This window comes from Nymphaea colorata, chromosome 9, assembly GCF_008831285.2.
Source record: "Nymphaea colorata isolate Beijing-Zhang1983 chromosome 9, ASM883128v2, whole genome shotgun sequence".
In the NCBI taxonomy this organism is placed as follows: domain Eukaryota; kingdom Viridiplantae; phylum Streptophyta; class Magnoliopsida; order Nymphaeales; family Nymphaeaceae; genus Nymphaea; species Nymphaea colorata.
Window position 1 is genome coordinate 15,960,630 of NC_045146.1, and position 11,104 is coordinate 15,971,733.

At 38.7% G+C, this 11,104-nt stretch overlaps 1 protein-coding gene across 8 annotated transcripts; it reads left to right on the forward strand.

The window, feature by feature from the left end:
• The first annotated feature begins 1,051 nt into the window (after positions 1-1,051).
• Positions 1,052-10,130, forward strand: LOC116260984 (uncharacterized). 8 transcript variants are annotated; one of them, XM_031639549.2, is made up of 20 exons: positions 1,062-1,457; positions 1,824-1,883; positions 1,971-2,138; positions 2,230-2,361; positions 2,671-2,934; positions 3,066-3,163; positions 3,697-3,859; positions 3,956-4,066; positions 4,756-5,832; positions 5,924-6,076; positions 6,163-6,262; positions 6,331-6,425; positions 6,496-6,681; positions 6,762-6,818; positions 6,904-6,975; positions 7,857-7,955; positions 8,096-8,227; positions 8,315-8,488; positions 8,557-8,769; positions 9,547-10,130. In XM_031639549.2, the coding sequence occupies exons 4-19, from the start codon at positions 2,263-2,265 to the stop codon at positions 8,713-8,715; spliced, it is 3,039 nt and encodes a 1,012-aa protein (XP_031495409.1). In that variant the 5' UTR covers positions 1,062-1,457; positions 1,824-1,883; positions 1,971-2,138; positions 2,230-2,262; the 3' UTR covers positions 8,716-8,769; positions 9,547-10,130. The 8 variants fall into 8 exon arrangements, with proteins under 8 accessions (XP_031495412.1, XP_031495404.1, XP_031495402.1 ...); XM_031639546.2 differs by having other exon boundaries at positions 1,971-2,118; XM_031639544.2 differs by lacking the exon at positions 1,824-1,883 and having other exon boundaries at positions 1,060-1,457; positions 2,107-2,138.
• Positions 10,131-11,104: the final 974 nt, after the last annotated feature.

The following is an 11,104-nucleotide window of genomic DNA, read 5'->3' on the forward strand; positions in this document are numbered from 1 at the left end:
GTGAGTCGAGTTCAACACTTGCTATACGTTTATCATACAATGTCCTCTTCTTCATTGTTTGTAGTTCAATTGGTTTAGTGGGTAACTTGTGGTGATGAACACAAGCCAAGTGGAGCTCGGCTCGACAGCCAAAATACTCAGATTGAGCTCTGTTCAAGCTCGAGTCCAGCTCCATGAGTTGGGCTTGAGCTCCATTCTAGGGGCTCCATTCAACTTGGAAGATGAGAATTCATTGAAGCCAACAAAAAGAAAAAAAAAAGTCGAGCTGGACTAAAGATAAACAGATTCGAACCGTTAACAAAATAGAAAAAAAAAGCTTTCTATTCTTGCCGCCTGCAGGTATACCTTTCTCTCTCTCTCTCTCTCTCTCGATTGAGGATCGCCGTCCGGCAGCCCTCGCCCCCTCTTTCAGTCTCTATGTCCCTCTGTTCATCGAGGAAGGGCTGCCTGGCGGCCTTCCTCAGTCTTTTTCACTATTGAGGTGTGAAAGCAAACTTATTATTTTAAAGGTACTTGAATTCCTTTTCACCTTTTAGCTATAGAGTTTTTACTTTTTGTGAGATGCCCGTGGCTCGTTGAACATTTGTAATTTGAAAAAATGGCGATGCACGAGGATGAGTTCTTATTTCTGGTGACTTTTTTTCTTTGTTGAGTTTTTTACTTGCTCGTCTTTTCTAGTGTGTGATATAATCTCCTAGTTTCTTGTGCTGCTCTTGTCTCGTTTCCTTTGCCATCATTTTTTGTGTGTCAAAGAGCTCATTCATTTCTTGTTTCTTCATTCTTTGTCTTTCTCAAGCTGTTAAAGGGAAGACGCAGATGGTGTTATATAAATTCGTTCAGACTATGATTTGTCTGTTTAACAAGTTTTGGTGTCCACCAAACATTGAATTTTTTGCCTCAAAAAAATTTACAGGCCATCATACATGGCCTGGATTAGGAAAAACGTAAAATTTTCTTGACCGTACACTTACCTTGCATATTATTTTCCTTGAAAAAATCTTTCCTCAAAAAAAGTCTGTGCCATCAAACGGGGCCTAAAGGAACTTAACCAAGCCGGGTCCGAGGTACTCGAGTCGGTGTTTACCTGAGTCATTTGGCACAAACTTTGTCGGGGATTTGCCTTAAACCTGAGTCCCCAAATCGAAATACGCTAAGTAGTTGCGCGGGCGCTACGACGCAGGCAAATGAGGTTGGGTTTGATTGTTTCGAACCGTATACCGCGTGGCTTTCTCAGATGATCAGATCCGTCGTGGCTGAACTGAGCGCTGCCGAACTAAGAGCGTGGACGGGCTTGCCGTGGGTTTTCACTCCCCCGGTACAGGTGCGGCAACGGCGTCGTCTTCCCGGGTGTTCAGGTTAGTTACCTCCATGTTCCGTGCACGTCGTCCTCAAAATTTGGTCAGTTAATGCGCGCGTGGAAATGGCGATCGCCTGAAGAATGGAAGAGAAAAATGGAGGTAAGAAATACGAAGACTTGTCTGCTATTTGTCTTTGTAGCCGAGACATTAGTTTCACTCAATCTGATAGTACATATACGATACTGGTTGCTGTGAGTTGCTAGTCGATTTAAAGAAGTTATATCGAGGCGAAAAGAGGGTAGAAAGAAAGCACCGGGGTGGTTACGTACGCCAACTGTTTGTAGTAAGACCTGGGCAGATTCTTATGGGGTTTCAGTTGTTTTTCTTGAAGCTCTCCAATACATATTAGGACAAATTTTGATACCACTTATGATAGTTTTGTTGGAACGATTAAGAATTGGTTTTGGAAGGCAATGGCAGTTTTTTTTGGGCCTTGCATTAATTCTCAAAGTGGATCGTTTTCAGGTCCGAAAACTTCGGTGGTTCGACGAAATGCGATGGCCAGTAGCACCTCTGTATCTTATGGTTGGCTATATGATTAAAAAACCATTTTTTTTAAAGTGTTAAGTTGGTTTTATTACGTTTTATGACCTTTATTTTTCATTTTCCTAGTTAAGATCCTGACGTCCATAATGAAGATTTTGGTACGTATGTAAATTAAACGTTTGTAGTAAGGGCTGCACGCGGGTTGATTCTCTCAAACTCTTCAACACGGCAAAATTTCTGACATTGGTCGTGGAAGTTTCAGGACTGGAGCATTGTAAGTGGGGTGTTCTTCCTGTGAGTGTAAATTTTCATGTGCCTCTCTGCGATGGTAGGGAGCTATGGTGTTCCCTTGCTGGCTTGTGTTGATATCATTCCCATATTCTAGGCGTCGGTACGGAAGTTGGAACAGACACTTAAGATGGCGCAGAGCTTTATCGACAGGCTTTACCAAACGCGTTTCAGAGGCCTTTCTTTCTCAGCACCTGCCGTGACGTCAAGGACAACTGAGGCTCAACTGGTAATCTTTGTGTAAAGTTGCTAACCAATCAACGGATCTATTTCCTTTCAGACCTTTTTGTTACAAAATTCTGCAGACCTCATTAAAGGGATAGATTCATCACTTTTTGAGGTTCTAAATAGATCAGGGAAACATTTTTTTCAAGTTCATAAAACAAATCCGGCATTTTGAATTGCTAATGTTTCATTACTAACAAAGAAGTTTTTCACTTTTTTCATTTTGGACCTTTATTATTTAAAAATTCCACGTAGACCTCAAATTTGTCACGCATCAAAGGTTGTTTATGACAGTTGCTTTTTTTCTCCGAAGGTACGAAGTGTCCTCCAGATGCTACAAGGATTCTCAAGTCCTCTCTTTTACTGGGATGATAGAGCACATACTTTTCATGTCAAGAATGACATCCACGTTGCACACCTTTCTTTGTCAAGTTTGAGTGACATACTTAGTCGGTTCATCCATGCTGCTAACTGCTTACAACTTGTTGAAGAGTTCGTCAAGCACATTAGAATGTATTCCCAAATGTATCCACCTACCATGAAGGCCTTCACAGATTCTGTTTTTGAAAGGTTAAAGGTATATCACTTGTTAGTTCACTTCACAAACAAAATACTGTACGGCTGTGGGTCTGCATTTCAGCCTTCCAGACTTTCTGGTAACGTATTTTTTGCTTACGCAATTTATGGTGTTAAGATTCGTTTGTACAGAATCTACGGAAGATTGCTTTAAGCGAGGAGGAGAAATCAATTAAGTTAGATAACGGAACTAAGGCCACACTTTTGGCATTAGTAGAAAATTTGAAGTGGTATGTCAAAATTTTGTCGTTGTTTTCTAATGGCTTTAGATGCATTTGCTTAGAAATACTTCATAAATTTTCACCTTTGTTTCTTATTTCTATTACTGTAAAATTGTAGCAATCCCCTAGTGTGTATACAACAGCAAAAACCTAAAAGTGAAAAGAGCAATAAAGAAATTGGAAGCAGAAATTAGCGCAGGAAATGTTAGATTTTTTTTAATCTTTAATTTTCTCCCCTTTAAAGGAAATATAAGTTTTCTCATATGGTTGGCATAAATTTTGCGAATGGTGTGATCGGTATAGTATTGGTCTTCCATATCCAGTATACGCTTAGTAAATCAAGCATTAAGTAGTACAGAGTTAGTTTTATGTGGTCGGTTAAACAAGTAACAGTTGAGTAAGCAGAACTTGCAATGGTGTGTAATCTCATAAGATGAATTAGCATGAATTGTGTGAGTTTTATAATTAGCAGCATTACATGGTTATTTCTTTGTTATTTTTTTTTTTCTCTTACATGGTTTACTTGATCACATAACTTGCAGTATCTGTGCTGGAGCTGAATTTCTGCTGCAAATTGTCAGGGAAGCTGTTCCTTGCCACTATCTTGATGCACAATATTCTATGCATGCTAGTGAATTGGCAGTCCATATTCTCGATTATCTTTATCTGAAGTTGAATGAAGATTGTTTGGTGCAAGATGGCGAGGTTGATTAAAATTTCTATGTGTTGACAGTTTGAGCCTTTCGTCAGGTTGTTCTTAAGAGCTGATACACTACCACTCTTTTTACATCTTATTTTCAGGATGCAGCATATCACACACTGTTGATTTTGTTCATCAGCAGTTTACAGCCACTCATACACGGTCTCGATGATTGGCTTTATGAGGGAATACTTGATGACCCATTTGAAGAGGTAACTGTTGTTTTATGCATTTGTATTTACTTTGTTGGGTTATAATTTTTCACCATAACAATTAAACACCAAAATTACAGTATATGAACTGAATAAAGTTCTATTTGTTAGGCTAGGTAGGTGGTGCTTCTCCTTCTCTTGTTAGCACCCAGAGCTCGTTCCTTTATTTTATAAAACTTTGGTCTAATTACACAAAATTTTCTATATTGCTTTCCTTTTTCTCTTTCAATCAATGGTTTTTCCTGAAAACTTTGTTGTATTGGATTTGCTACTGTCTCAGAAACCTTTACAAGACACCATGTTGGCTGATGTGCATCGGCCTCTATTGACCATTTTAAATTATTTTAAAAGAAAAAGTAAAATATTTTTCTATCATTCTTTTATTCAAATATTGGCCGGAGATGAATCAGCTGATATAGACCCATATCCCCCAAATTTGGCCCATATGGACTGATCTTTTATAGGCCTCTCCATTGTTGCAGAGAATGTCAGCTAATACTCCTGGATGCTGATAACATTGCCTGCAACTGGTGAATTTTTTTTTTTTTTTTGGCGGGGTGGGGGAGCCAAATAAGGAATTTTCCTTGAAGAAATGAATCATGGGATTTAATTAACAGCTTTTTCCTTTTTTTCTTTTTTATGACCAATCATTTTCTAACTTCTTGTCATACGTGTGTTATTTCTACCAGTTATTTTTCCATGCAAATGATGCTATAACAATTGATGAGGCTAGTTTCTGGCAAAAGGGCTACAGTTTACGTCGAATGGCGTCTCGTGCTATTAACAAAGATGATACCACTTCCAGTTCCGTGAAACAATTACTATTTGGAAAATCTGGCCTTGCAAAATCAAGGGCTGATGCCAATGACCTTGTCTGTCCTCTTTTTCTGCAAGAGTTAGCCAAGCCAATTGTGTCAGCTGGGAAGTCACTACAGTTGTTGAGGCATGTACCTGGGGTGCATAGTTATGTCTATAACAAAGAACAGGAATTTGAGAACTCAAGTTTCTCTGCTTTGAAAAGTTCTACTACTGGTAATCTTTCACAATCTATCATGGACAGTCTGGGTACTAAAACGAGAGGTTTTTTGTTGCTGGAAGATAATGAACTCACAGACAGTGGTTACCCTGACAATGAGCCTGCGAGTCAAGTGAAGCATATGCTGCATACCAAGGGTGTTGCAGGTTTGACATTGTCTGAGTTGTTCTGTATATCTTTTGTTGCTTTGGTTGCTGATAACATTCACCTATGTAAGTACTTCAATCAAGAATATCCATGGTCTCCTGAGATAGCTAGGATATGCAAGTCTTTTATGGATGAGGAGAACCTTGAAGATAATAGCATTGACAAGAGGTCAGCTTCAACTTCCAAGGGAAAAATCTGGTGTAAATTTTTTAGAGAAACAATTTTGCAGAAGGAACATGTTAACAAAGAGGGAGGGAAGGTTTATAGAGTGCATGATCTGTCTGGCGATGCTACTCTAGGTAGACCCTCGATTAAGCATTTATCACCTCATAATCCACATGTAGGTATATGTTCTAGATTATTGGAAAAGAACCATCCTTTGTGGGAGAAATTAAGTGTATCCACTTTCTGGTTTCTCCCCCCCTTAAATGACAAGCCACTGCGAGAGGCTATTTTTGGTAGGAGCAATGACCACATAGCAACAGATTATATTTCTTGCCATGGGCTTTCCAAGTTGGACCACAACAGCCTTAAAGATATAGAAGCGTTATATCCTTTTCCAACTGTTCTTCCATGTTTTCAGGTAACAATTCAATTTTTTTATAGTGGTTTCTCTGTTAAATTGGTCATTTATTGTCCATGGTATTATTGTGGTGTTGTTTATCCTCAAATAGGAAGGTCTCCCTGTTATGGATTTCTTGCCGTACCAAAAAAACAGCAGTGTTGTTTTAAGAGTGCTCAGCTGGATCCAACATTTGGACGTTAAGATACAGCTACTTCCTGTGGTCATAGTTCAGGAATGTCTTACAGTCTACATAAAGAAGCAGGTTCCTTCTTGTTGCCCGATATATAAGTAATCCACATTGGCTAATCTAAGAAGAACAGACTGCTGAGAAATTGGCATGGATTCCAGGTTGATTATGTAGGTAAGCAGATTCTGTCAAAGTTGATGAACAGCTGGAGGCTGCTGGATGAGCTTGCTGTATTACGCTCCATTTACTTGTTAGGTTCAGGTATTAAATAATTTTTTGGGTCCTTATGATGGACTATGTTTATGCCTTAAATATTTTCACCATTTCAGGGGACCTACTTCAACAGTTCTCAACTGTCCTATTTGACAAGCTAGATGAGGGTGAACCATGGGATGATTACTTTGAACTGAATACAATGTTACAGGTGTGTTTTCCTTGTAAGGTTTTCCTGTTCATTAATGTGCACATGATGTGATTATGCTTGTTTAATACAGGATTCTATCAGAAACTCAGCTGATGGCACGCTTTTAGGTTCCCCAGATTCCCTAACTGTGACAATTTCAAAGCATCATAACGAAGATAGTGATGAAAGCCAGCCTAGCCTGGGTCCAAGTTTGCTTATTAGCGGCAACCAATTCTTTGGGATCAACGCCTTTGACATGCTTGAATTTACTTATAAGGTGTCAGATAATGGCTGAGGTTTCTATTTTGCATGATTTACCCCATTTCTAAAGATTTTGCAGTTTTGTTAATGTAATAGGTATCTTGGCCTTTGGAAGTTATTGCTAATCAAGATGCAATGAGGAAGTACAATCAGGTCGAGAGTTGACTACACACTTTTTTTCTACTTAGTATTGTTATTGTTGTTATTATTCTTTCTCATGAATTCCTGTTGATTGTAGGTGTTAGCCTTCTTACTGAAGGTGAAACGTGCAAAATTTGTTCTTGATAAAACACGCCGATGGATGTGGAAGGTAGGGATTGCATGCTTGGCAGATATTGTAAGATGTGGTGCTTTATATGAACTAAAGATACTGTACATAAGAATGTTCCTTATAGTGTCAGTATTACTGCATGCTGAAAGACAGTCGTCTTGATTAGGAAATTGAATAGCAGAAATTTGGCGCTGGAATAATTTAGGAATGTACTTTCTGTAGGAACTTGTTGCAGTGATGGGAAGAGATCCACACCTTGTGTGCATGGACATGATTTAGTGGAATTGCTTACAATTAAGTTAGCATTGCAAAATTGCCAGGAAAAGCAAACATAAATGGATTGATTTGAGAAATGGACACAGTAAAAGAAACTCTTCCCATGTAAGTTTTTTTCGCTGCAAGCCCGCAGGGGAGACCCATCCATTTATAAGTGATTTACTTAGCCTAGAACTTTCAAATTGAGAGGGCATATAGTCAAGTAGAAAGTAGAATGGTGCCAATTTATTGAAAGCATGTATTATCGTGATCATATTTAACTAAAAATAAGTAAATAAAACTCGAAATGGTACTATAATGGCAGCAAGTTTCTTGTTATGGCATTCAGAAATCAGTCAAATTATAGGAACAGTTTCCTAGAAACGGAGTTCCCCATATGCAGATAGAGTTTAGTAACCATGATATAAATGATGGTTTTGTATCATCGATCTCGTAGATTTTGTAAAAGTTTATGTTTCCCCTTCTAACAACTTCTTTGGCAGTTCTGGACATAGTGCTTGTGAAGCAGATGTGGTCAGTCAGTTTAACCTTTTGATTAATTTGATTAGTTTCTCATTAGTGGGGTGTTCCTGGAGTGATTTTATTATTATTATTGCATCTATAATTATCAAAAGCTTAGTGGTGTACGTGTTGTTGCTACTCAGGATAGGAGCTCTTCAAATGTCAGTCACAAGCATCAGTTGTTACCTCAGCAAAAACTTCTACATTTTGTGGATGCGTTTCACCAATATGTCATGGACCGAGTATGCTGGCTATCTTTTTTACTTAAACTTCTTTTGCAATTTTTGATGAATTTGACCAATTTCACGGGTCGAGTTCAACTTGAATCTCATTGCAATAAGCTCATTCCGTTTTAAAAAGTCATCTGCTCTTGATCAATTAGGTTCTTCACAATGCTTGGCTCGAACTTGGGGAAGGAATGGGCTCTGCCAGATCCCTTGATGAGGTGATAGAAGTGCATGAATCATATTTAATATCTATTCAGAGGCAATGCTTTGTCGCTTCGGATAAACTGGTGTGATTCTTGGAACCTAGTTGGCCTTGTTGATGCATTCCCGATGTATGATGCATAACAAAGTCATCATATTTTTGTTGCTTGCAGTTGGTGTTAATTGCTAGCCGTATCAAGAGCATTCTGGGATTGGCCCTCGATTTCCATGCCATACAACGCACTCTTCGTTCTGGTGGTGCTGCACCTGCCATCAAGGCAAGATGTGAGATGGAAGTGGATCGCATTGAAAAACAGTTCGATGATTGCATCGCCTTTCTTTTAAAGGTTTTGTCCGCTAGTCCCCCACACCTTTTTCTTTCTGGCCTGAACTAACCTTCTGGTGTTCCATACAGGTCTTATCTTCAAAGACAAATGTTGGTCACTTTCCTCATTTAGCAGATCTGGTAACCAGAATTAACTACAATTACTTCTATATGTCTGATGATGGTAGCTTGTTGACGGTGCCTGGTGTTGAAACTACTGCTTCAAGAACAGGGCAGCCAAAAACTTAGCACCCAGATGTTCTTAATTTGAAGATTCACACGTGGTTGTATGTTGTTTCCTGGGTATTTTTCCATTATTTCATCTTTCATTTGAGCTCTCTTTTATTTTGTTAGCTAATGATTTACGTACGGAAAGGAAATGGTAGGAAGAGGATAGAGGGGTTCTGTGTTGGGTGGTTTATGCTGTGCGAACATGCATAAACTTTCGTTCCTTTGCGTCTCGTTACAGTTTCATACAAGTCTAAATATACAGTAGATCGTAGGATATCTAACAAGAGCCCAACTAAATTGAAGTTATACGCTGTTATCGTGATGCAAGAGGAATGAGAGGGTCTTCGGGCTTCATGTCAAGTGGTAGAATGAACCTTTCACAGTTTCACTCACTCAAAACATGAGCCCAACTAAAATAGTTTACTGAAGAAGACACATTTTCCATCCTGGTAAAAGCATTTACGAACTCTGGCCTTTTCAGTGGACCGGGTCGGTGCAAAGTTGTTATGGATGTGAGATCATTATAACAAACACCGAGTTTCTCGACTCTACACAGACCTGTCCTGGATATTACCGTCTACAATTTGAGCCCTTCCAATTTTTAGTAGTAGCTTGTTTTGTCTGATGTAATCAACCATAACCTCCAATTTTCTTCTGACTTATCAAATAATGGAATGCTGTTGCAAAACTTCATTTTCAAAAGCATAGAGAATATCTGTTGTGTTCACATGTATGTATCGTTGCATGCGCCAGAGCGACATGTTTGAGCGTTTCAAGTTTACAAAGTCTGGAATTACATGGGGCTCGTCGGTACCTTGGCGCTCTTACTAATCCTTTCATTTCTTGTAGGTAGATGATGCTTATCAGTTGATCGAAATCATAGCTGGCACCATATAAGAATAAGTTGGGACTTCTTGCCAATGGTCAGAATTGTGTTTGCAGCAAGAGAATAGAAGTCCCTTTCATTGCACAAAGCAATTTGGATGAAATTTCGCATCGTATGCGGCTGTCTTCCTAGTTGCTAATTGGGTTATCGCTCATCGTCAGATGTACAATATGTGATATATGATTGGTCGGCGTAATATGTGAATATGTTGTGATCCATTGTAATTTTTGCTTTCATTTTGTTTCTCTTGGTAATTATATACGGACAAAAATGGGGCTTTTGATTAATTATGCATCGGATAGGAGGATTCTTTGAGGCGATTCTGTACGTTAATACTAGTTTTGGTCACCTTTGCTGTTGTAGAGGTTGAGGGATGGTATGCAATGACATGCATTGCTGCTGAAATTTGTACATTCAGGAACCTACAGCGTGTTAAAGACGAAGCCAATTGAGTTGCAGTGTTATGGTTACAGTTCAAGTTCCGTTTATTGATCTGTGTCAGACACTGGATATTTTTCTGGCCTTATTATTAGTTTCGTCTTTTCCACATGAATGGGAAGCCGGACAATGTAAATTTGTGACCAACTCAGTTAACTTCAATGATTCTAGCGATTGTGATGCTATTTGAAAGTTTGATTATGTGATTTGACACATTTAACCACATTATTGATAGTTTAAATATTACCACGACACCCAGGTTCTTCTCTCAGCTCACCTCCTCCATTGATCTACCTTGAGGAAAAGTGGATCTTGAAATGGGTTTTCAATATCAGCTAATCCACCCTCCAGTTCCAGTCTATCGTATCAGGTGATAACCACAAGAAGCATAGAAATGCCATGGTGTCTCTTACAGGCAAAATATATACAGGAAACAAGCTAAAACCCTTCTTCCCCAAGCTGCTGCTTCGTCCTTTCTGCCTCATTTGCTGCGTCGACTTGCATCTTTGAGGTTTGTAATTCAGCCTCTGCTGCTTCTTTCTCGTTTCTCGCTTTCATGAATTTGACCTGCGATCAATAGCAACACTGCTGAACATACAGTGAGCACCCCATGCTCTTTGTTTCTTTTCGATAGTTTCACAAGGCCAGTTTGTGGGTACACGTTAGTAGGTTGATCAACGCGTTACGCGTGTATAATATAAAGTGCAACATGCTACTGAGATTCACCGTAGATGTTATATGCTTTTATGCAAAAGTAGTGTATGTTATCAATAGTTGTATGCTTTTCTGCAAAAGTAGTGTACCTCGTTCATAGTAATATTGCTCGGTTACCATAGACATAAAACTTATAACAACTTGAATAATTTTCAGGCCTAAACTTTTCACAAAACGGGATCCTCTGTATGGTCGACCTTTTGTTTCTTACCAAATTAATCTGAAAACCCGTTTATGGTCTCTAAAAGAATCTACATCTTTTATAAGAGTAAATTATGCCTTCAAAGAGAACTGTGACAACACAAACTGTGCGCTTTTGAATTATATATATATATATATATATATATATATATATATATATATAGAGAG